We start from the raw sequence: 25,029 nt of genomic DNA, 5'->3' as shown, positions 1-25,029 counted from the left end.
AAATTCACGAACCAAAGAAGGAAAATCGAGCACAAATGATTAAAACATGGAAGGACATATATAGGAATACTAGAACTAGCTGCGGCAATAGCTTTCACTCGTAACTTTCATTACCAAAATCTCACGCGCGCCAGTCCAATGTCTTGGACTTTCAGCCATCCAGTAGTAACAGATATCATCAATTCCAGTTGCAACTTATGTCACGCCAGTGTAATCCATTTTCTCTCGCTCTAATTTCCTTCTTAAATTGTGAGAATGTAATTTCATCATCCACCATGAGTGTGAGGCAAAGAAGCTCAACTCCAAATCTGGTCATGCCAATGCTTCTTCATCACTAGTTATAGAACTTGCTTACCTCCTTTAAGGAGGTGAAAACGCTGGCTCTTAATGGCTTTCATGTCAATTACCACTTTGAGAGTCAAGTTTCATACCAAGCCCTTATGTGGATACAACTAGCAAAGGGGACTAGTTGCGCCTATGATGCCCATCTCTTCTTGCATCAAAAGTGGAGGGCTTTGCGGTTTATCATGACCTTTCTATAACTGAATCTCTAAATTCAGTTATATAGGGAGGCACATGGATCTAGTATTGTAAAATACCACAGGGCTTATAAGCGATTGGACCCATCTCCAATAAAAAAGTTCGAGCTAATTGGTTATGGTATCCAATTACTTATAAACCCATGGAATTCTCTTTAGTTTTCCCATGTGCGATGTTATGTCTCAACACCCGCCCTCACGAGCAACGTGTGTCTATTTCTGCCTACACGTTGTCACGTGCCCGTAAACACCCTCCCTCAACAACTGACATCGAGCCGGGCTCATCTTCCATGCTCGAGCGAGGAGGGACTAATATGAGGCGCTCTCGATATTGGGTCTGTGTAGTGTAAACCCACGTAGGCATGCGAAAGCGTAACCCGCTCTGATATCATGTAAAATATCACTGGGCCTAAAAGCGATTGGGCCCATTTCCAAGCCAAAACTTTAAGCTGATTGGTTGTGGTATCCAATCACTTATAAACCCATGGAATTCTCTTTAGTTTTTCCATGTGGGACATTATGTCTTAACAAGTACAATGAAAATTGAATCTCTAAATTAAAATGCCCCTTTTGCCTTCTTTTTTTTTTTATCAGTCACCTATTTCTAGGGTTTTAGGGAGGTTCCCAGCCTGTGATTCTGACACGACAATAATAATGTGCATATGACAACCCACAAGCAGCATCAAATTTAAAGGAGTAAACTACCACTGTCACCATCAACTTATCTTATTGCCACCGTGTTTGTCCATGACATATTTTTACCACCACTTGACCTCAAATGTTAGCATTCTGTCTACCAGTTTTGCCCCTCCATGTTCCCCATTGATAGAAAGATGACCTAGCGTCTAACTTGACGTTAACGCCGTTGTCGACAATTATTTTTTAATCGCGGTAAAGGCCAGTGCCCTCCCCCCCCCCCCAAACAGGTCAAATGACATCGTTTGGTTGTTGACCTTCCCCCCCACTTGCCCCTTTTTATTGGAAATCGAAATTGAATCCCTAACCCTAATTTCCAATTCCCCCAAATTTGGCTTTGTTGCAGGAACGGATAGGGAGAAATTGAAGGCCTCAATGAGTTCATACTTTCAATCGCACTCTCAATGGTGCAATTCGGATGGTTCAAGTGATCCTATTGTCGGGAAAGAGAGCTATTATCCAAGGAGCACGACTTACAGCAGCTTAAGCATTATTGGAGCCACATCGATCTTCTACAATTGTGGCGTAAGAGCTGCGAAGATGACTTCTTACACTAAAGCAAATCCTGGAAGAGCATTTTACCATGCCCATTTTGGAAGAACGAGAGAAGAAGCTGTGGGTACTTCGAATGGGAAGATCTGCTTGGAGCTCATCCATGGTTTCTAAGGAGCAGAGGTTGATTAGTCGTATGAGGATGAGGAATATCTCTAATGAGAAATTGCTGAATAGACTTAGAACTGTTTGTTGAATTTTGGAAATATTGGTTGTGTTTATGGGTTTAGCGATTGTTCTGGTGGTGCGAATGAAGTGTGGTATGAGAGTGATATGAGACTGGTTGTTCTGGAGTTGCTTTACATTTTGATATTCTTGTTTGAAGCAACTCCTATGGTGTGTGTATCGAATGATGAATCAAGCAATGAAGGTATTGTTATTCTACAAGAATGTTCTTACTTTGCAACTGCTTTAACTTTGTGAATCAGTAAAACTACTTCAGAACCATATACAACTACTTTACACCTGCTTTAACTTTGTCATTTCATTAAAAGTGCTTCAGAACCATATACAAATGCTTCATTGATGTACTTGTGCTTCACAACTGCTTTACTATGCAGTTTTTAAAAGGCATTATGCTTGACAGAGCTATACATTGATATACATTTATGGAATATGCATTACCAACATCCTTATCCAAAAGACAAACATGCATACTGGAATCCCTACCCAAAAGACCACTGTACCTACTATTGAAGTTGCTTCACGACTGGTTGTTGGAGTTGGGTGATGAGGTCATCTTCTTTGACATAGCCCTTGTGACCCTGGTTGATGGTTGTAAAGATTCACTTGTCACACGATTTTGCCCCTTGATGTCAAATGGTGCAAGGGTGATTGTTGGAGGATCATGCTGAATTGGTGGTGGAGGAGATAGATTTGGTTTCTGAAAGGGACTCCTTAATTGTTATCTTATCTGAACAAGTGGTAGAGGGGATCGAAATGGATATTGCATGCTTGGCCTGCGAGGTGGGGGTCTCACAGGTAGTGTTGGAGATGGATTTTGCATGCTTAGCTTGTGAGGTGAGGGTCTCACTGCTGATGTACTTGCCATGGTTGGTCTCACAGTTGATGTACTTAGCATGCTTGGTCTCACTGTTGATGTACTTGTGATGGTTGGTCGGGGTGGTGCATATACATATGGCCTACTTGGACCCATCCCCCATCCATAGGTCCAATTTTTTGTAATCCATTGCATAATACAGTATGTTATAATGGATTTTACAACCAAGCCAATATGATATAGTGGATTCTAGTATGCATACCTGCACTTGATTAGAAATGGTTGGAGTTAGTATAAATAGTGGAACATCTTCAGGTCGAGTAACCTACAAAAATGATATAAGATTACAATTTTAGCTATAAAAGATTGAAATAACTATTTTGAATTGAATGAGCTACTCAGTACCTGAACTTGAGTGGATAAGGGAGATGCATCACTGCTACTATTCTTGGATTGTTCTTCTAGCCATTCACCATTTCTTTTATTGCCTTGACCTTGACCATTCCTATTGTTCCCTTATCCTTCACCATTTTTCCTGATCGTTTGTCCTTAAGCAGTTGTGCTAGCCCATTGTCCTTCAGCCCTGATAGTTGCCATGCACAATAAGAAATGTGAAATTCTCATTACAAGCATCTTTATTAATTCTTTTCAATACTCAATTATTCAAGTGATGAAATTACCTTATCCTTTGTAGAAGTCTTAGTCTTCTTTGATGGTCTTTCCTTTTACGCTAGTTCCCCTATACAATCTACTATTATGACATTTCCTACCACACGTTCCACATGTGAATGTCTTCAGTTTTCTTTTTGCCTTGAATGGATTATTAGGCAAATCATTGGCTCTATTTCTCTTCTTTTTAGGTCCCCTTCCACCCTTGCAATATTTAGGAGGCTGAATAGAATCATCTCCATTTTGTTCCCATTGGCCAGACCCTCTCACTGGATGGATGTATGACATGTACATTTTCTCCCATGTCTCATTCGAGTAATACCGATGGACAAAAAGCTCAGGTTGAAGGTCATTATGGCCCATACAAGCTACCGCATGACATTATGGCCCATACAAGCTACTGCATGAGCACATGGGATCCCACTAAGTTGCCACTCTCTGCAAGAGCATGTGCACTCTTTAATGTCTACAGCATACTTCTCATTCAATCTCACTACATGTTGCACTTCGAACATTGAGATATTTTCATCGCCTACCCACAATGGAATCCATGAATTGCTCATTTGCTTAGCAACCTCAAGCTTGGTCTGTGCAGTAGGAGCTATTGGACCCCTATATTGTGTCAACTGCTTCTTGATTTTGTTCATCTTGTTCATCAGATATACCATTATTTCTTCCTACATTGAAATGATGGGTTTGCCTCTCATTTTCACTATAGTTGCATTGAATTGCTCTGACATGTTGTTGGTCAAAGCACAGTTCTTGCTTGTAGTACCGAATGCAGATCTTGTCCAGTTGTGATGTTGTAAATTATTAAGCTATGTCCATGCATGCATACTCAGCTCCTTCAGTTCCAAAAACTTCTTTTCAAATTCTGGCATTGTTTGGCATCGAGCACAGTCCCACAACAGGTTTCTTAACTCTACAGTTCTCCAATATTTTCATATATTGGCCTCTCAGTGTCTCAAACATAACCTATGCTTTGTTCCTGGAGCTAGCTCTTCCATAGTAGGTAGCAGACCCTACAAAACAATTAAAAGTTGGTCATTAAACTGTATCACACATTGTACATGTCAATTAACACAATGTTTTACAGTAAAAGACTACTGTACCTTTTGCATGTCTAAAATAAATTCACAGCCCTAATCTTTTGGATGTCCTATATCTTCGAATAGTCGAGTAAGGAACCAACTTCATGTGTCCTTGGTCTTTTGGCCAACAATGGCATATGCAATGACATAAAAGGAATGGTTTCCATTTAGACTGACTGCTGCTAACAGGATGCCTTCATAGTAACCTTTAAGGAAACACCCATCTAAACCTATAAGAGGTCGGCAACCATCCAGTACTCATTTTTTTCATGCATCAAAGCAACAATATAGTCTATTAAACATCGCAGGAAAAGATAGGTCTGGTCTCTCAACATGTATCCCTACAGTTGAGCCAGCATCGCTTGTTAAAAGCTCTATACAGTAATCCCTCAATCTTGCATACTGATCATTCTCAAAACCTTCAACAACTTCCCTAGCAATGCGCATAGCTCTGTAAATCTTCATGTCAGCCAATCGAACTTGGAATGTGCTAACCATGTACTTAAAGGCATCAGCAACAATCATGTCAGGAACTTGCCTCATGAATTCAACAAGCTTGTCTGCAACCCATTTACTGGTAGCTTGATGGTTTTTCAACTTCTTGCTACATGTATGACTGGGATTAAAAGTCTTGATCTGATAACTCCCATGAACTTTTGCCCAAGAACAAAATATGTTCCAGTCACAACCTTGTTCACATATATACATGCATCTCCCTTTGTCCGTCTTCACTAGTTTCATTGGCCTCCCCAATACTACTGTGTAGTCCTTCACAGCTTGCTTAAACATTTTCAATGTTGGAAAAAGCATATATAACTGCAAATTGACATGTCCAAATGGTGCCCCTTTATTGAACTGTGGAGGCTTAATCTCATCTCGTCCTTCATCATCATTGTCCCCTCTAATGCTTCCCATCCGATCAGAATGGTAACCCCTTCATCATCAGCATCATCAACTGTCTTTCTTGTCTCATGGGCCTCTGAACATCCTCAACATTTGGATACCTGGGCCTACCATTACATGCCTTCCACTTTTGTTTCTTTGGCTTCTTTGAGTTTGGCATTGAATTACCAGAACATCCTGGAGTGCCACTTCCAGTATTTGCAACAATTTCGTCCTCATCATCTTCACTGTCTCCACCCTCATCTTTATGTCTTGGTTTATAAGCTTTATTTTCACTGTCTCCACAGTCATCATCCTCACTGTCTCCATCAATAACTTCCACTTCATCCTCATGCTCAAAATAGAAATGTATTTCTCTGTTTTGAGCTTTTTCATGAACAACAAAGTAAAGCATTCTAACGTCCGTGTCATTTTCAAAAGGTCTTAGCCCATCCTTTACTTTTAAACCTGGATCCAACCAATAAACTGTCTTGTATTTTGCATTGTCCCCATAAAGCTCTTCAAATCTCCACTCAACAAATGGAATTGATGTACGATCAATGTCCACATAGTCCCATGAATCAATTTGTCCCCCAATGTACTCCATCTGGGGTCTAGACACAAGCACGCCCCCATGATGGAAAACGACTGTATAATAGTCATCTTCAGCCATAACTGTGCATAAACAAATGATTAAACCAAAAATCACAGTCATTATGCAGAAAACAACAAACTGAACAAAGAAAATGGGGACCACATCAAACCCAACTAAAAAAAAAAGAGCCAACAGCAACTCAAAAAAACAAATTGAAGGCTTTTTAACCAACAAACAATCAAAACCGCGTGAAGAAAACAAAAGCCACCAGCAACTTCAACGCTCCAGCACAATGACAAAAGCAAGGGACCACAACCAGAACAAAGAATGGGGGACCACATCGAACAAACCGAAAAGAAGAAAGAAGAAGCTTTTTCTCACCTTGATTGCTCTAATGCGTGGATAGAACCTCAGAGAATCTTCCACAATTCCTCACTAACTAGTCTTCCTTCAATTGTATCAGAATATAGACAATAGGGTTTCTAATTTTTTTTTTTCAGAAAATTGGGCGCAAATGTCAGATTGGCACCAAAATGGGGTAAGGAACGAATCAGTTGGGAGGGAAGGTCGACGACCAAACGATGTCATTTGAGCTTGTTTGGGGGGCGAGGGAGGGAGGGGGGAGGGTCAAAACGACGTCATCTGCGACTGGCCTTCACCTGCGATTAAAAAATAATTGTGGACAACAGTGTTAACGATAGGTCGAACGCCAGGTCATCTTTTTGTCAAGGGGGAAAACAGAGGGGCAAAAATGGTAGACAGAATGCCAATGGTTGGGGCAAAGTGATGACAAAAATATGTCACGGGTAAAAACGGTGACAATGGGATAAGTTGAGGACGACAGTGGTATTCTACTCAATTTGAAGTAGAACTTGAAGCCAGAAACCGAGATAAGACCCAAAGCAAGAAACATTCATGGACCCAAAAAGCCCCAAATCTAAATCTTGATTAATTTTCCTCTCTTCTACCTCTGAAGTCTCGATTTGTTTTGTGGCCGAGTGTTCTAGGATTAATGGAGAGACAGAGATATTAAAGGGCTTAAAACGGGTCAAATAAAGTGCTCCACCTACTACCTCGTACATACTAGGTCAACAGAGGGGGACAGCCAGCCATATATGCTAGGCCTAGGGGATAGGGACTAGGACAAAATCAGAGAGATTGGCGCATGCAATACTGGTAGGAATTGAATATGGAGATGATGCACTTCACTTCCACAGGGACAGGAACTGCAACTGGGAGCTATACTGTGAGCAAATATTGAGTAAGTATTACTCATTCATTTAATTAAGATACTTGAAAGTGAAAACCTGATCTCATAATGAGTTCACAGATTTTCATTTACAAATATTTTGATTGGTTCTTACTCATTCAAAGTAAATATGTGATACTCATTGCAGCAGGGGCGGAGCCAGCATATAAGCAGGGGGCAATTGCCCCCCCTGAACTTTAAATTTTTTAAAATTTTACCCAAAAAGTATGTTTATTGTAACATTTTTGTCCCCCTTGCCCCCCTTGAACTTTGAATTTTAAAATTTTACCCCAAAATCATATTTATTATAATAGCCCCCTCGACAGAAATCCTGGCTTCGCCCCTGCATTGCAGGGCTGTTGCACTCATTTCATCATCTAAGGGAGGCTTCGTCAATCAGTCGAATTTGCCACTCCATAATTAGATTATCTGCATTATTTTGTTTTTCTTCTTTTTCTTTTTCCTAATTAGTTTTACTGTGTGGCAGGCCTTACATGTCTCCTCCGCCCAACTCACCCTCTAAAACCCAAACCCCACATTTGCCGGTATTATTCCAATTGCTAACATTCTCCATTTTGGTTTACCCCCGAAGAAAAGAAAAATCTATTATTGGCAGATCTCATTCTCTGTTTCCTAGCTAGCTACCTCTACCTCGTCTTGTGGGAGAGAGAGAGAGAGAGAGAGAGAGCCGGAGAGACACGGAGCTAGGAAAACAAAACTTCGAATCTCAGAGAACAAGTCTTTTAATGCCATCATCGAATCTGAATATCATAGTTCTTCAAATTGTTGTGCCGTGCCAATGGGCGCGCACGTAGCCAGGCTTGTGCGCGCACCAGCAGCAGCTCCAGCTCCGCCTTCATTCCTCATATTGCTGATCATCTTCTCATGTCTGGTGGTGCCTAACCTCAGTCTCACAGATTCAGAAATCCTGCTCAAGTTCAGGGACAGCCTAGCAAACACCACGGCTCTTGCAAGTTGGAACCTATCCGTGAACCCATGTTCCGGGGATAACGGGAAATGGATTGGGGTGCGCTGCTCGGGAGGGAGCGTTTCGGGACTGAAGCTGGAGAACACGGGCCTCAAGGGTTCCATTGACGTGGATATCCTGCAGTTGTTGCCCCATCTGCGTTCCATCAGCTTCATGCATAATGAGTTTCAGGGTCCGCTGCCCCGCCTACGAGTGCTTGGTGCATTGAAGTCGGTTTTCCTATCGAACAACCGATTCTCTGGTGAGATCCCAGGCGATGCATTTGTGGGTATGGGTTCTCTGAAGAAGGTATACTTGGCCAATAATGAGCTAACAGGTAGCATCCCTTCCTCGCTCATAACCTTGACTAGACTTTTGGAGTTGAGGATTGAAGGCAACCAATTTCAAGGCCGTATACCCGATTTTCAGCAGAAGGGTTTGAAACTGGTCAACGTGTCCAACAACGAATTGGAGGGTCCAATACCTCACAGACTGAGCAAGATGGATATCAGCTCATTTTCCGGTAAGAAAAAAAAATTATGGTTAATATAATTCTTACATTTGAAGCTACCAATCTATCTGTTTAATCCAACCGACCATCATATCAATTATAATATAACTTTGTTGATTAACTACTGTGGTTTGGTTGGCTAATTGGCAGGCAATGATGGTCTATGTGGACAGCCCCTAGAGTCATGTGAATCGAGACAGAGAAGGGCGTATGTCTTCAGAGTTGCCATAAGTGTTTTCGTGGCAGGGCTGCTGCTAGGATTTGTCATTGGAGCTCTCATCATATATCGGCGGAGAAGGCGAACCTCCTCGCAGTTGGACTTGACCTCGTCATTTAACGACCACCATGAAAGCAAGTCGGCGCCCACATGCAGGAACCAAGGGACACCTGCAGGCGTGCAGCCAGCAGCCACCAACCGGGGTGCAAGTAAAGTTGAGCAGAAGCTCCAACTGTCTTTTGTGGGTGATGATAGAGAGAGATTCGATTTGCAAGACCTGCTAAGAGCATCTGCCGAAGTGCTGGGGAGTGGTAACTTTGGATCCTCATACAAGGCCATCATTATGAATGGGCAAGCCCTGGTGGTGAAGCGATACAAGCAAATGAACAACGTGGGAAGAGAAGAGTTCAATGAACAGATGAGAAGACTAGGAAGGTTAAAGCACCCAAATCTGCTGCCCCTTGTGGCATACTACTACAGGAGAGAAGAGAAGCTACTAGTCTATGACTTCGTTCCTAATGGGAGCTTAGCCAGTCACCTTCACGGTATTTTATTTTTTAATCTTTTCTTTTTTATGTGTAATAGTTGCATGAATTATATAATCCGCTTTCTTTCTTTTGACATATAAAAGCATGACTGGCCGCTAGCTACATATATCAACATTTTTTACTTTATGTAAACTGACCGTGACTTTCCATATCCAGGGAACCAGGCAGGGCTTGATTGGAAAACCCGGTTGCATATCATCAAAGGGGTGGCCAGGGGACTGGCATACCTTTACACTGAATTTCCCAGCCTACTTATCCCCCACGGTCACCTCAAGTCCTCCAATGTCCTCCTTGACGACTTCTATGAGCCACTTTTGACCGATTATGCCTTGGCGCCAGTCACCAACCCTGAGCATTCCCGGCAGCTCCTGGTAGCATACAAATCACCCGAGTGCACCCTGCCACAGGGCCATGTGAACAAGAAGACGGACATTTGGAGCCTCGGGACGCTGATCCTTGAGATGTTAACAGGCAGGTTCCCTGTGAGCTACATAGCACATGATAAGGACGCTGACTTAGCAACCTGGGTGATGTCGACTGTCAACGATGAAAGGACCAGTGCGGTGTTCGACAAGGAGATGAGAGGAACCAAGAACTGTAAAGGTGAGATGATCAAACTCTTGAAGATTGGGTTAAGTTGTTGCGAAAGGGATGAGGAGAGGAGATTAAGCATCTCCGAAGTTGTTGGCAAAATTGAGGAGTTGAGAGATTGCGACGCACCAACATCAGATGCTCCTTCTTATGCCTCTAGAACCATCATTGACGACGACTTAAATCGCTGATTTTATGTCCAGATCCAGGAACAATGTCGCCCAACTCAACCCTTTCTCAATAATTTTCGTCTTTGTTTCTTTTCTCTTCTCCCTCCCTTCCATCTGGGATTTGTAGAATAATGTAGGTTTGATAAATGACTTCTGCGTATCATCATTGTTACAAATCAACTTTTTTTTCCCTAGACTTCCATCAATGATTTACTTAAGTTTTCTGCATGGCATGAATTTCCCTCACCAGCTCACCTTTGGTCTATCCATTGGTGAGCCATAGTCTTTTCCATTGCCCTTTGGTCATGGGTTTGGGTCTGGTCGAGAGAGGAGCCAACCCCCTTTTTATATTTTTTTTTCCCCCAGTAATCTGGAGGCCAGGGCTGAGAGTGGAGCCAATCTGCAAGGCTAAGTATGTGTTTGTTTCATTTTAATCAAATAACCACTTAAAACTTAGTTACAAAGTTGGTTATAAGAAAAATGGAAATATGAGAGATGAGTAAATAAAAAAAAAACTTGATTTAATGAAATAAGTTATTTTTCATTTATTTGTATTATTCACCCCTCACAAAACATCTTGTCATCCTTATCATTCATCCCCTTTTCCTTATACATTTCTTTTCTTAACTAATTAATTGTTTAACTTTTAAGAACTTAATTTATCAAAAGTTACCTAAGACTTACAAAAAATGAAGAACGCAATAATTAATGAAACGGTAACTCTTATTAAGAACGCATTTTTTCACACCCAAAGATGAGATCCTTATGTTTGACTAAAGGACAATGTCTGGGTTCCATGACTAAATTTCCAGTCACAATCTAAGTACAAAACAGTTACTCTTATTGTACAAGAGTTTTGAGTTTTTTACAAAAACTTTTTGTACAAGCCGTACAAAATATTTTTGTATAAAATCTAAACTCTTTTTTTTTTTGATAAGCAAGTATGATCGAATAATATTAAGAGGAATATAGAACATTGAGATCAGGATAACCCTCAAACTTACAGAAGGAAGGAAAATTGGACTTGTCATATTGGCTTAAGTCGTGCGCTTGAGAGTTATCCAATCGAGGAGGCCAAGTACATTTCTAGTCCCAGAAAAGAGCTAGAAGACTAATGATATCAGAAACAATGCTTTTAATAGCCCAAAGGGAGTGGTGCGGGTAGATGATAGCATCGACAAGGAATAGGGCATCAGACCTGATCCATATCTTGCACCAACTGTGTTCAAGTGCCAGGGTAATTGCCAGCAAGACTGCCTTGGCTTCAGCTTGTAGGGGAGAACATGTCTCGAAATTAGAGAGCCACGAGTGTGAGATGGGCATGTTTGGTAAGCATCTGGTTCCTGCGAGGCAAGATCGCTCTTCAGTCCATGCAGCGTCAGTGTGTAGGTGGTTCCAGTCATCAGTGAGATTGGCTGCTTCCTCTTTATGCAGGCTAAGACCAGAGGTGGTTTCAAAATGTGGCAGTGGTGCCTGGCAGGTGCTATATTCCGTGAAGGCGCGCTTGATCCGGCGGAGGAAGTCGGATAGGTCTGCAGTGCGACCTGCAAATAAAACATCATTTCTCAGAGACCAGAGAAGATATAAGATAATGGACCCGTAAAAAGTGAAAGGAAGAGTATCAGTCAGGTAACGGGTGATGCAAGCAGGCGGGTTGGCAAGGAGGTTAATGATATCAACAGGTGTTTGGCATGGGAATGCATAAAATCTAAACTCTTGTGAGTTTTGTACAAGCCCTACAAAATGTTTTTGTATAAAATCCAAAACTCTTGTACAGTAAGAGTTTTGATTTTTTTTGTACCTGACCGTGATTGAAAATTCAGCAACCTGACTCAATAATCTCCCTTGACTGAAATACCAGCTGCATCATGTAAATCACTGTCGCCGGGAACGGGTCATGATTACATTGATGAATTTCAGTTCGCCCGGGAAATTTCATGACCTTGTACTTATGACGTCATAATGTGTTTCATTGTGTAAGTTATGAAAGGATATATCCTAACTTACACAGAAAACATTTTGAAATATAGGGATTTTGCTAATTCCGTGTCATTGTCACACAAGTCTCCTTACGTTTGGATGCGTGTGGGTCTCACGACTTAGATGAGATTAGACCTCATGTTCGCACTCACTGGATGATGAACAGTGAAGTTCATATTGGATTAGTTGATCCAAGACATGTTATTACGAGGTTCTCTTCACCAAAAGATTTCATTCAAGCTTGGACGACACGAGATGACGACAGCCATGCAGCCATTCAATGGTGGAGAGACTCCGTGTTACGATGATATAAAGTCATATTAACATTACTTAAAATATAATTTTTTTTATCCAATGCTACTCGATGGGTCTGGGAATCCCAAAATGACCGATTAAGGAGGACGTCCCTGTCCAAATGTAGAGCTAAGACGGGTAACTTTAATTTGTATTTTCGTAAACCCGCTGGACGTACAAGAGGTGCGGTTAATAACGGTAACGCGATGACGGAAGAATATATTGACAGAAACTAATAAGATTTCAGCCCCAGAAATACTGTAGACAGAATAGGATTATACGAGTCAATTGTAGCATACCTGGATATGCCATGTCGAGTAATTGACTTGATGCAGAACTATGGATCGAGACTTACTAGGAACCATGATCGATTGATCAATCACTCTAGATGCTTTCTCTCCTTCAAGTTCTCGGTTGAGCTGTTCGGTCTGATGCGGTTTTGATAACGGTGCACGTAAGATATATTTGCTTTTCAAAAAAAAAATTAAATCATTTCTCCGTTAATATAATGTATTAAATATTTGCTTTTTTAAAAGCAAATATGATCATATTTTTTTATATATAAATCTGATGTGTTATCAATATCATATTGTGTATGATTCGTTATAAATAGTGGAGTTACCATATGTAAACTGTGGCCGATCCAACTCTAAAAAAATATTGTTACCCCTAGACGCGTGTTCAGCTTTTTTTGCACTTCTACCATTTGTCGTGAAAAATGAGTTCTTCAACTTTTTTCTTTTTTCACACGTAAAATTTTGTAACATTTTTTAGATCTCTAATTTTATATGGGATCACGTTCAATCTCGTGCAAAGATGGCATCAGAATACTCGGTTACTGAATGGAATTTTCTCGAACTTTTTTATTTTTCAAACAACCTTTTTAGTTTTATAATACAAAGATATATATTTGTGACGTTCATTATTTTTTTTTATTTTTTGAACTTTCTTAAAAAATTGATTGGAAAAGCTTTACCCTTTAGTGGACCAATTAAATCAAACTTGAATAGGACCGTTTGGCTTCTGAATACCATGGTATTACTGAAAAATTACAGTTTATAAATTTTAAAATTTAATTTCTTAAAACATATGACTATAGATTTGTTGAACCAATAGTTATTTTTCCATTTTTACAGCTTTTCTATAACAAGAATTTAAAAATTTTTAATTTTTAAAACATATAAATGTAGATTTTTTGGATCATCAATTTCGCAGTTTTTAGAGTTTCTTTTAGAAAAGAAATTTTTTAATTTTTTTATAACATATAGATAAATATTTATGGGACCGGTCATATTTTCTCGACCTTTTGAGCTTTAAACAACTTTTTAATTTTTCAATATATATATATATATATATATATATTTGTGGGACTATCGTTATTTTTCATATCTTTTGAGCTATCTTTGAAATATATTTTTTTAAAATTTTTAAAACATCATAAATATAGATTTTTACTAATCATTGTTTCTTGATTTTTGAGCTTTTCTTATAATACGAAATTTTTATTTTTTAAACTTTTTGAAACTTTTAAATATAGATTGGTTGGACTGGTCATTATTATTTTTTATTTTTTAAGTTCTTTAGAAAATGAATTTTTAGATTTTTCAAAACATATTAATATTTATTTGAAATTGTTATTTTCTTGAAATTATAATTTTTTTCTAAAAATAAAAATATTAAATAAAAAGATTTATATAAAACAAATAATGTAAAATCTTATTTTCTTTATAAAAAATTAGATCATATTTTTCATAGATACAATGTATTATAATTTATTTTTAAAAAAATAAATCAGATTATATTTTATAGATATAATTATGCTGTGTTATCTATATTATATTATCTATTTTGCGTTATACATAGCGAAAGTACCACATAGCTGGACAACCGGCAGAATTTGATGCAAATTCGACTGACTTCAAGATGGACAGAACTCGGCCAACGGGGGCACCTTCTCATAAAGCAACTGTTGAATATGAGGCTCCACGTACTATTGTTAGTGTAGATTAAGCTGCTTTTAAGGCGGCTGATGGTGAGCTATCGTGGGTTGTTGCACCGACTGCGACGGCATGTGTCGAAGCTAAGCCACAGCAAAAGACACCGTATACGGTGTGGTGTGGGGCAAGAATAGGCTGTCCCGGCTTGTTTTGGCCAAAAAGCTGAGCCGAATATGGTTAAGAGTCGATTACCCGGGGAGTACTCCCATGTGGCAAGTGTTGAATATGGGTTTCCACACCTTGTTATTGCATCTATCAAGTTGCATTCGATGTCGTAAGCTGACTTGATACTTGCGGTACCAAAAGAAACATAGATGTAGCCGGCGCCGAATGCATCAGGTTAACTAACCCATATGGCAAAAGATGGGTGGTACCACGGGGGGCACCGCATATCGGTCAAGTGGCGGATGAAGTTCGGAACTCCATGATTAAAAGAAGATGCTACTTCAGGGACTTTGTTGATTAACAAACCCCAATCTTTGATACTCTTGTCCTCGATGAGCATCTCATGAATGGCCTCTTGGCATTGTTTCATGGCCAAAGTCACCTTTTATCTCTTCATCAATTTGCTGACAAAGAGCTTCTAGCTTGTCCTCAAACAGTCCCATGATCATTGACAACCACTCGAGCCTCTCGGACTTAAGCGGCATTAGGTCATTGGCACTGACTCGAGAATGAATCGCCAATTTGATATTTAGCACTTATTTGGTCGAAAAGTGGGTCCCACCGGGCATGCAAAATTGTTTGTTCATGTCGAAAACGTCAAGACACCAATTCGGTCACTCGTGTGGTGATTGTAGGCGTGCCAAGAAGCAGTTCCAAGAAATTAACGTGTCATTAGCCCGGTTCACCGATACATACTTTATATCGGTGTGCTGATCCGAGTACTCTTTTTTTTCACAATAACTAGACTATGCCCAGTAAGGGACATGGTCCAAGATTTTGGAACCAAACCCTACCATGTTGAGTCCTGGAACCGAAACTTACCCGGAACCTGTATTATATCACAGATTCCGAGTACCTTGTTGGAACCTATAAAAAAAATACTCAAACTGAATACCGAAATCGCAAATAATGTCATCATAATTAAGTAATGGCCAATCATATGCCTGCCTGTTTGATTTGTCCAGGCAAGATTGGAAATCGGGAAAATTGGTAAACGCAGATGCTCAAGCAAGGGAGCTAACCTTTCCAGCTTCAAGTTCAGTAACTGCTCTAAGCTGATTCGTCGTCCTACTCGAGCCAGCTCCGTTTGTAGCCGACTGATTGGCCTTGAGATAGCTGCTGGATCAAACTGGAAAGGTCTTCGGAGGCCAGACCCTCTTCGGATCAGTCCTCTCGAAGCGGCTTTGTTCAACAATACTGGTTGGAAATTATTGGACAGCTCGTCTCCGCTAAAGTCAGATCCAGGTTCGATGAGGCTGAGATGGCGGTAGCAATCACGCATTTGTGGTTAGCGAGTAGACTGAGCAGTTGAGTCGTTGGTTGAGCACTTCGTGGGTAAATTGGAGGGATGCAATGTCCCTTCTGATTTCATTGATCTCCCTTCTGAGTTCATTGATCTCGTTGGGGTACTCAGATATAGAGATACTGGAGCTTCTCATAATCCACGGCAAGGCTAGCCTGTTCGATATGATCGGCGTATGACTTGGTAGCGGAGCTCTTGCCAGAGGCATATTGGTTGAGCTCATTGGAAGAGTGTCATCGGTATGGATGGAAATCAGCGATTTTTTTTTTAAATTATCCGGGTCCAGGTATTGATTCCGGTTCCGGTTCTGGATACCCTATATGTAAGAATCGGAATGAAAATCAGTTTTCACCGGTTCCTTATTTTAATACCCGGACCCTACCCTATTTTCAATACGAGCTGCTCGGACCCTACCCTAAGAGATAGGTTCTGACATGTTTCAAGTATACCCGGTATCCGTGCACACTCCTAATGCAAAGTGTGTACCGCGCCCCTAGAAAGTCCGCGAGATTGAACGACGGTTAGGTTTTAAATCTTCAAAATTAAAGTGAGCATCAGACGATCTCACTGCTCGAGGATTTAGCCGTTATGAGTTCTCCACCAATTATCCACGCACGACTCGAGTCCAAAAATAAAAAGTGGCCCTTGAGCCCACTTATTACTCTCGGCCAAATACAACTCAAAGGCTGAGTTGTAATAGGAGAAGGTTCACTTGAATAAGTGTACCCACAAATCCTTGTCTTCGGCCAAGTTGCTGAAAGTAGATAAATCTTCACCTTGAACGCCTAGAAGCTCCAAGAGTGGAAGTAACTTTGATCCACGGGGATCGGTTGAAGGGAAAAGTATGTGAATTGAAAGTAAGGGAATTGAAAGTGTGTTAAAAGAAGTGCGATGAATATAAAGGTGCAAGGAAAGTAAAGATGGGTAAAATGAAGTGCAAGCAGAAAAGATAAGTAAAGGATATGATAGATGCGTGTTGGTCGGGGAACCTTACAACAAACTTCGGCATACGTATTTGTAGGTGTTACATGAAATCCTAGAAAATCTCTCACAACCAGATACGTCCATAAAATACAATATCGGAATAAAATTATAATAGGAAATTGACTACCTAGCCTACCTAAGTTACCAAAAGATAAGATATCAAAAAAAATCGAAGGAATATCCGACTAATTCGACTTCGTAAAATCAAACATAACTCGAGATAGCACAAGAATATTACGTGCTTGATCTCCGAGATATCGGTGCCATAAATATTTCTTTCTCCGCCCTCTGTTGAATACAATTCACGCCCATACCCATGCATATATGTGTTTGTGTCCTCCGCACAGGCTCCACATGCAGAGCTTCCTTCAATTGTCTCTAAGAATTGGGTTTAGTCTTCTAGTGGGCTGACTCCACAATCTTGGGCTTGAATTAGTCCAAAATGTTCCACATATACACGGTCCATTTCCACTACATCCGATCCATTATTTCTCCATGACAGGGGAAAATCATCGAGATATCTCGCACACATCACGGCCTGGCTATTTTCACATTTTACGGAAAATAAGTGTAAACACTATTTTTTTGAAGTCAAAGCCAAAAATCTCTCTGTATAATGTGCGTGCCCCTCTCGCTCTCTCTCTGACCGGACCACTCTTCTTTCTCTTTCCCATTCATGGCTGCCCCGGAATATAGGCAGAGTGTCTAATTTTGAATTGTTAGCCAATGTCGTGGGAAACGGGATATCAGAGGCTGAGGTACTTTTGTCAAAGGACTTCTCTGTTTGTGGTTGGGTTGATTCGCTGCTTCAGTTCGGTGCATCTTCTTCATCTTTCAGGTGACTTCTCTCTTTGGTGCGGGCTTCATCTTATCAGGTGTTGAGAGCAAATAATAAAAGTGACACGCAGCAGTAAAAATACATATAAATTCTTTCACAAGACCGAACAGGACCAAACTGCCTACTGCAATACAAGGGTAGAGAAACAGAATGTGGCTACAAAAGGGTCATCTGGAGAAGAAGGGCTCGAATAACGGACTTGTGGCGGTTGCCATAGACAAGGATAAAGGAAGCCAATACGCTCTCAAATGGGCCAGTGAGAACCTTCTCTCCCGTGGCAAAACCGTCGTCCTCATCCACGTCAATCCAAGTATTTTCCTCCTCCTGCACAAGCACATGACACACTTTTTTCAGTTTTTTCCTTAAAGCGGTATTGCTCATTTTGTTGTATTTATATATGCATTATGCAATACCTCGGTGGGCTCAGCAGAACTCTTCTTTCTGGTGCAGTTGAGGATCATCATCATCATCATCATCACCATTCCGATGCCGACAATGGACCAGCATCTCCTTACCGACAACAACTTGAGAGGATAACGAGGGAGCTTTTCCTCAGCTTCCACTGTTATTGTACCCGAAAGGATGTGGGTGTCTTTCTCCACCCAAAAAAGCTTAATATTTTTTGTGCTGTACTCAACCTGGTCAATAAAAGTTGTAGTATGCTTGGTCCAGGTTACAAATGAATCCCGCCTCATGATCCCTTCCTTGTGCATTGATGCTTACACATCTCTCTTTTCCTTTTTTGTCTTTTTTCTTTCTTTTTTCCCCTTGTGGCATTAGATTCACTGCTTTGACGTGATCCTCGAGGATGCCGATGTGGTAAAGGCAATAACAGAGTATGTTTCCTCTGCTGGAATAGAAAACTTAGTTCTCGGTGCTTCATCCCGCCATGGCTTCATGAGGTATGTATGTTACCTCCCACTCCTTGAGCAAGCAACAAGTCTGGCATGAAGCAAAGCGGAAATTGACCGAACAGGCCGAAGCAGCTGACTTTTTGTAGATTTCTTGTTGAAATGAAATTTCATGAACAAAATTTGTTCCTGCACGTTTTCCAGAGAATTGTGCACAGTAGAATTTGTTATAGTTATAATCCTTCTCTAGTTTCTGGCATGCTTACGGTCATATTTCTATCAAGGGCAGATTCAAGACGTCGTCAATCCCAACCAATGTGTCAAAAGGGGCACCTGATTTCTGCACAGTGTACATCATCTCCAAAGGAAAGATCTCCTCCATGAGACATGCCTCTCGGCCAGCTCCCTATACATCCCCCTTGCTTGAGCAGATACAGAATCTAAATAAAGAACACACTGATTCTTCTGAGATACAATCAGTAAACAGCTTGCGAGGTTTGGCTGCTCTGTTCACAATTCCTTTTCCTTAGCAGTTACGTTACTACTGACTCTGACTGCAGGCATCATCATCTACCTTTGCAGCTGAGAGAACGCCTATCAAACATCACGGCGTGCATGATGACTCCATCAAGTGAGTGTAATATCTGCTCATCAAATTCACACAAGCCCCTGCCGTCTCCCTTCCGTTCCCACCGAAAAAGAAAAATAAATCATATATAAATAGAAGTGCCCAAGGAGGCTGAGGATAAGTATATACCTTTTTTCTAGGAAAGGAAATGAATAAATCAAAAGTTTTTCTTCTCATACATATTAATAGCTGCAAAATGAAACAGGTCGCCATTTGGTCGAGGCAGGCATCCCGGTGGGATTCCTTGGGGAGGAGACACACCCGAATCAGAGACTGACATATCATTTGTTAGCTCAGGGCGACCGAGCTCTGATCGGTCCTCCTCCGGCTTCTTGTACGATATTGTTGATGATGTAGGCCATCCCACAAGGCTCTCCACTAGCTCGGAAGGCTTTGGATCTATTCACTGGGGATCAAAATTCAGTGACCAGAGCTCTCTTCATGAGTTTTCATCGTTTTCACATGACAGCACTGCAACATCGGATTCACATTCATCACATCACCTGGTTTGGACCAAATGACATATCCTTTTTCTTTTTTCTTTTTTATTTTTTTTATAAATTCCCTACTGACTCTCGAGTCGCTTCATTTTCAATAGAAAACCATCAGTTACCATAGGCGAAAATTAAATATGTAGGATCTTTCATCAACCATAAATATATGTTTATACAAAAAATTCATACTTATTTTCCAGAAAGAAACAGATTAGAGACAGAGAGACCTGAATATGGTTATTGAACTACTAGATCCTGGGGCCATACCATAATAGTTGGAGATAGTCAAGCCCTGGAAGGGAACTGGGGAACCTGACCCGCTCTTTGTTTGACAAAACCGCACAGGATGAGGTGGAAGCAGAAATGAGGAGGCTAAAGCTAGAGCTGAAGCAAACAATGGACATGTACAGCACGGCCTGCAAGGAAGCACTTACAGCAAAACAGAAGGTAACTGGAAAGTAAAAGGCCCCTCTACTATTTTCACTGGGGCATTGCTAATTAATTAATTGTTTATATAATATGATGTTCAAACCCTGGAAGTGCAGGCAATGGAGCTGCACCGGTGGAGACTAGATGAAGAACGGAAATTGGAAGAGGCGCGACTTGCTCAGGAGGCTGCACTCTCTATTGCGGAGAAAGAGAGAGCCAAGTGCAGAGCTGCCATTGAACAAGCTGAGAAGGCTCAGAAGATTGCAGAATTGGAGGCTCAGAGGAGGATCAATATGGAGATGAGGGCCCGGAGAGAAGCAGAGGAGATGAGAAAAGCTTTGGGTGGAATGCAGATGGAAGATGTGAGATACAGGAAATACACCATCGAAGAGATTGAAGCTGCTACTGATTGCTTCTCCGAGTCTCGCAAGATCGGAGAAGGTGGTTATGGTCCTGTCTTCAAGTGCTACCTTGATCACACGCCAGTGGCTATTAAGGTATTGCGCCCTGAAGCAGCTCAAGGAAGATCACAGTTTCGGCAAGAGGTATACATCCTCCTCAATCTCAATCTCAACCACCCTCCCACCAGGCCCAACATGCATCAATAAATTCTTTCCTACTATTCCAGCAACCATTATTCCAGTGGCTAGGCTTATCATATGTAATGAGATATATTGCAGGTTGAAGTGCTTAGTTGCATAAGGCATCCCAACATGGTATTGCTCCTGGGAGCATGCCCCGAGTACGGATGTCTGGTCTATGAGTACATGGCAAATGGGAGCTTAGAGGACCGTCTGTTGAGAAGGGGCAACAGCCCAGCCCTTACTTGGCAGCACCGCTTCCGGATTGCTGCAGAGATAGCGACGGGGTTGCTGTTCCTCCACCAGACTAAGCCCGAGCCCATAGTTCATCGCGACCTTAAACCGGGCAATGTCCTGCTGGACCACAACTTCGTCAGCAAGATCAGCGACGTGGGACTGGCAAGGCTCGTGCCTGCAGTGGCAGAGAATGTGACGCAGTACCACATGACCTCAACGGCGGGGACTTTCTGCTACATCGACCCCGAGTATCAACAGACAGGGATGCTGGGTGTGAAGTCCGACCTGTACTCACTGGGAATAGTGCTCCTGCAACTGATAACAGCAAAGCCACCAATGGGCATCACCCACCTGATCGAGGGCTCCATAGAAAAGGGCAACTTTGCGGAGGTGCTGGACCCGTCTGTGCTGGACTGGCCAGTGGAGGAAGCACTGTACCTTGCCAAGATAGGCATCCAGTGCGCGGAGATGAGAAGGAAGGACAGGCCCGACCTTGGCAAGGTCGTGCTGCCAGAGCTCCTGAGATTGAGGGAATTCGCGGACCAGAAATCCCCAACAACAAGCATCTGGTATTGCGGTAGCAGTGGCCCATCTCCAGTCCATAGTCAAGTATCTCAGGTGAAATAAGCGGCACTAGATCTCGTCTTGGTTTTTTTTTTTTTTTCCTCAGTGATGAGACGGGGAAACGCCCAAGTAAAACCTAAAAATTACAGGAGCTGGGTATAGAGACCCCAGATATATCGCCTAGCAATAAAGGACCCAGGCCATTAGGATCCGATGACAAAAAATGAAAACCCACGGACAATGAAATGGCTCTCCTTGCTAACCAGTCCGTGCAACAAGTCATCTTGGTTTATTAATGTGGCGTTTTAGAATAAATGTGTAGAATAGAAGTATCCAAAGGAAACATCAAGTCATTCCCTTTTCTAGGTATCGGATGGAATAGGATAAAACCAATTTGAGATACATGATATTCTAACCTGCAGTGAAACTGCATGCAGGAAGTACTGAGTGATGCATTGCCTGGGCATTCGGGAAGTTCGAGGACACATTCGGAAACATCATCCATGGTGACAACTGGCTCATGATCAATATATAGAACAAGGGACGAGAGAGAGTACGCTGAATGCCAACAGCGACTTCCTAGCTCATTTTTGGGTTGAATATGATAACGAGTATGAGAGGACTGGCCGATATCATGTGTGCGTGAATATGTGCGCTAACTGAAATATTACAGATTTCACATAATCTTCCAAATTATATCAATCAAGCCCGGTAGAAATTTAAGAGGGAAGATGATTTGATGTGGCTGCCGTAATAAATACGCTAATTAAGCAACTACCTTAAAAGAGTACAAAACAGTAATAGAGTCGTAGAGAGAGCAGGATATGGCGTAAGCAAGGTGGAAGGACGTCGGTCCTCACATATGGAGCAAGATCCGGAGGCCGAGCGAGGCATATTGTTCAAACAAGGGATTGGAAGTTTTGACTTCCACAGTGAATCCTCCCTGGACTGGAGCAGCACGGAGGAGAGGAATGAGGTTTGGCGCAGAATTAAATGCACCATGTCATATATATTTCTAGGGTTGAGTATATTATGCTTGTGATAAGTACAGGCTCATGACAGCCTAATATCATGGGCCCGTACTTCCATCCTTGGATCCTTCCAAGGATCCATTTTTCCTGTAACTAATGTGAATTAATTTATTAAGCCCTTTCGCACATCTATATATAATATTAAAAGCCGGGACGACACGTTGAGAAACGCCACATAAGACGAATGAAACTTCTCATTGCGTGACCTTTTCATGTGACCGCTAATAACAATGCGACAAATAGCACAATGTTGTGATGCCACATTATTTCTCAAAACCGACATATCCTGCATGATGGAAGATGAAAAGACTAATTCATAATGATTGATTAAATTGCCACATCGAGTCCTTCAAGATGCAGAATCGTTCTCCACAGTTTGCTGAAGATGCTTTCTTAGAAGGTGGAGCTGCTCGCTTCTCATGATATTTTGCTTGAGACATTTCTCGAAAGTTGAAGTCATTTATTTCTCATAAATTTGTTTCACTTTTTCTTTCATTTTCTAGTGTTAAAAGCGGGAGTCATTTTTTATATTTCGCACTACAATTATAACTTCAAAGTATGAGAAATTTTTCACGATTATAGGAAGAATATTGTTCTTCATAGGTTGGGGTCATATTAGTCCTTTCGATTATACAAGTATGAGTAATGTTTGTTCATCAAACTGACTGCTCATTAAAAACGTACGATTATAGGTTGGGACACTATGAGTCGTTTGGAATTATGCGCTCTTAGACATTGAGATGATTTTGAGAAGAGGAGGAAATTGTTGAAAAATTTTCAATCTCTAAATATATTACAAGTTGTTAAAATTATAATAAATCAATACAACAAAAAGGTTTCTCCTTCTCTTATAAGTCAGTATATATAAATATTACCTTTAAGTCTTTCTCCGTTCACAATATTAACGGTTATGTTTCACATGTGCATATTTAGGTAATATTAAAAATAAAATGATTGATCACGATAATGCTAGCCTGCACGTATGCGCGGGCCCTATCGTCTAGTATGTACAATTCATGTGCGATATAGCAATATCTTTCAACTAATTGAGGAGGGAGATTCTATACCTTTTTTTCCCTGGGCAGATTCTATGGTTATTTGATCAATTTTGGTAGTGGACCTAACAACACTTAAAAACGATTCAATAACACCAAATATAGATTGGCTCAACCGTGTCGGCACTTATTAATTAAAATCCCGAGTTCAACTATTGTGAATAGAGAAAAATTCATGGGAGAGTTTTGCTCTTTACTAGGCCGATCCAGCTCTAACTGGATTAGTCGCGGTCTATTGAGCTTCCGAGCAATAAGACCTGAGTGACTATACGGGTGCAGGAAGTGTAGGCATAGTCTATGAGTTTTGTGGATGTGAGAATGCAATGCGAGAACATTTATTCTTCACGTGCAGAGTCACTCAGGCAATTTGACTCTAGCGTTGAGAAGACTCAGGTAATAATTCCTGATGAGAAGACTGAGTTCTATGGAGGAGGTCTAAAACGAGAGCCGGTTTCTCTTATTAGAGAAATTACCTACACAAGATTGCGTAGTTTGATATGGATTTACACAGAGAGTGAACAGTTGGACGACAAAGCACTTATTCTATGCTGGGAGGATGCAACTGGGGTGTGCGGGTTTGCATACCTCGTTGGGACCTGATATTGGAATCGAAATCGGAACCTTTATTATATATCTTATTGAAACCTGTAAAAAAATTTTGTAAATAAATAAAATCGAAAAGGGCATAGGCTCATGAAAGGGCTCACGTTGGAGCCGTGCAGCTTGTGGCAGGAGCAGCTCGCAGCAAGAGGCGGCAGGAGGTGGCAGCAGCTCACGGCAGGAGGTGGCAGTAGCGGCTTATGGCAGGAGAAGGCAGCAGCTTGCGGCAGGAGGCAACAGCAACTCGAGGCAAAACTCAGGAGGCACGAGCAGCTCATGGCACGACTCAAGAGGCGCGGCAGCAGCTCGGGGCAAGAGGCGTGACTCATGAGGGAGCAGCTCATGGCAGCGGCTCATGGAAGTGCTCCAATGAAGATGGAGGCGTGAGGCATCAACTCGTGGAAGGGCTCCGATGGCGATGGATTGGAGGCGATGGAGGCTCACCGCTCATATCCTGTTCAAAGAGAAAGAGGAGAAAGATAGAACGACATATTTCTTTTCGATTAGGGTTTCAGATCTCCTTTTTTTTTAAATTCATTTATTATTTATTAAATATAAAAATAATGTAATATAAAATGAATGAAATTTAAAAATAATTTAATAGGTTCTAGGTATCCTATATGCCGGAACTGGAACCGGTAAAAAATTGGTTGCTTAATTTATTACACAGTCCCTACCCCATTTTCAATTGGAGGTACCCGTATCCTACCCTAATAGGTAA

The 25,029-nt window shown here is 41.3% G+C and overlaps 3 protein-coding genes across 3 annotated transcripts; 2 read left to right on the top strand and 1 right to left on the bottom strand.

The window, feature by feature from the left end:
* Positions 1–4,649: 4,649 nt before the first annotated feature.
* Positions 4,650–5,462, bottom strand: LOC116192914. The gene is made up of 2 exons (XM_031521619.1): positions 4,928–5,462; positions 4,650–4,777 (listed from the first exon to the last, which is right to left on the bottom strand). The coding sequence occupies exons 1-2, from the start codon at positions 5,460–5,462 to the stop codon at positions 4,650–4,652; spliced, it is 663 nt and encodes a 220-aa protein (XP_031377479.1).
* A 2,454-nt stretch (positions 5,463–7,916) lies between these two features.
* On the top strand, positions 7,917–10,570 carry LOC116198563 (pollen receptor-like kinase 4). Its single transcript, XM_031528738.1, has 3 exons — positions 7,917–8,763; positions 8,902–9,513; positions 9,673–10,570. Exons 1-3 carry the CDS (start codon positions 8,073–8,075, stop codon positions 10,296–10,298), a joined length of 1,929 nt encoding a protein of 642 aa, XP_031384598.1. The 5' UTR covers positions 7,917–8,072; the 3' UTR covers positions 10,299–10,570.
* Positions 10,571–17,102: 6,532 nt separating this feature from the next.
* Positions 17,103–22,345, top strand: LOC116214991 (U-box domain-containing protein 52-like). The gene is made up of 10 exons (XM_031550913.1): positions 17,103–18,148; positions 18,289–18,422; positions 18,619–18,740; positions 18,979–19,184; positions 19,272–19,320; positions 19,523–19,823; positions 20,157–20,258; positions 20,357–20,785; positions 20,921–21,676; positions 22,060–22,345. The coding sequence occupies exons 1-10, from the start codon at positions 17,989–17,991 to the stop codon at positions 22,144–22,146; spliced, it is 2,346 nt and encodes a 781-aa protein (XP_031406773.1). The 5' UTR covers positions 17,103–17,988; the 3' UTR covers positions 22,147–22,345.
* Positions 22,346–25,029: the final 2,684 nt, after the last annotated feature.

Source organism: Punica granatum, chromosome 1, assembly GCF_007655135.1.
Source record: "Punica granatum isolate Tunisia-2019 chromosome 1, ASM765513v2, whole genome shotgun sequence".
Lineage (NCBI taxonomy): Eukaryota > Viridiplantae > Streptophyta > Magnoliopsida > Myrtales > Lythraceae > Punica > Punica granatum.
This window is presented reverse-complemented; position numbering and strand designations above follow the sequence as displayed.

What these genes read in the sequence shown, in the direction of transcription:
- LOC116192914 (XM_031521619.1), bottom strand. Translation starts at nt 5,462, where the DNA reads ATGGGAAGCATTAGAGGGGACAATGATGATGAAGGACGAGATGAGATT. An exon ending in TGCAAGATTGAGGGATTACT is followed by an intron (nt 4,778 to 4,927) that starts GTATAGAGCTTT and finishes GACCTCTTATAG; the next exon opens with GTTTAGATGGGTGTTTCCTT.
- LOC116198563 (XM_031528738.1), top strand. Translation starts at nt 8,073, where the DNA reads ATGGGCGCGCACGTAGCCAGGCTTGTGCGCGCACCAGCAGCAGCTCCA. An exon ending in GGATATCAGCTCATTTTCCG is followed by an intron (nt 8,764 to 8,901) that starts GTAAGAAAAAAA and finishes GCTAATTGGCAG; the next exon opens with GCAATGATGGTCTATGTGGA. An exon ending in CTTAGCCAGTCACCTTCACG is followed by an intron (nt 9,514 to 9,672) that starts GTATTTTATTTT and finishes TTCCATATCCAG; the next exon opens with GGAACCAGGCAGGGCTTGAT.
- LOC116214991 (XM_031550913.1), top strand. Translation starts at nt 17,989, where the DNA reads ATGTGGCTACAAAAGGGTCATCTGGAGAAGAAGGGCTCGAATAACGGA. An exon ending in CCTCATCCACGTCAATCCAA is followed by an intron (nt 18,149 to 18,288) that starts GTATTTTCCTCC and finishes TTTCTGGTGCAG; the next exon opens with TTGAGGATCATCATCATCAT. An exon ending in GATCACAGTTTCGGCAAGAG is followed by an intron (nt 20,786 to 20,920) that starts GTATACATCCTC and finishes GATATATTGCAG; the next exon opens with GTTGAAGTGCTTAGTTGCAT.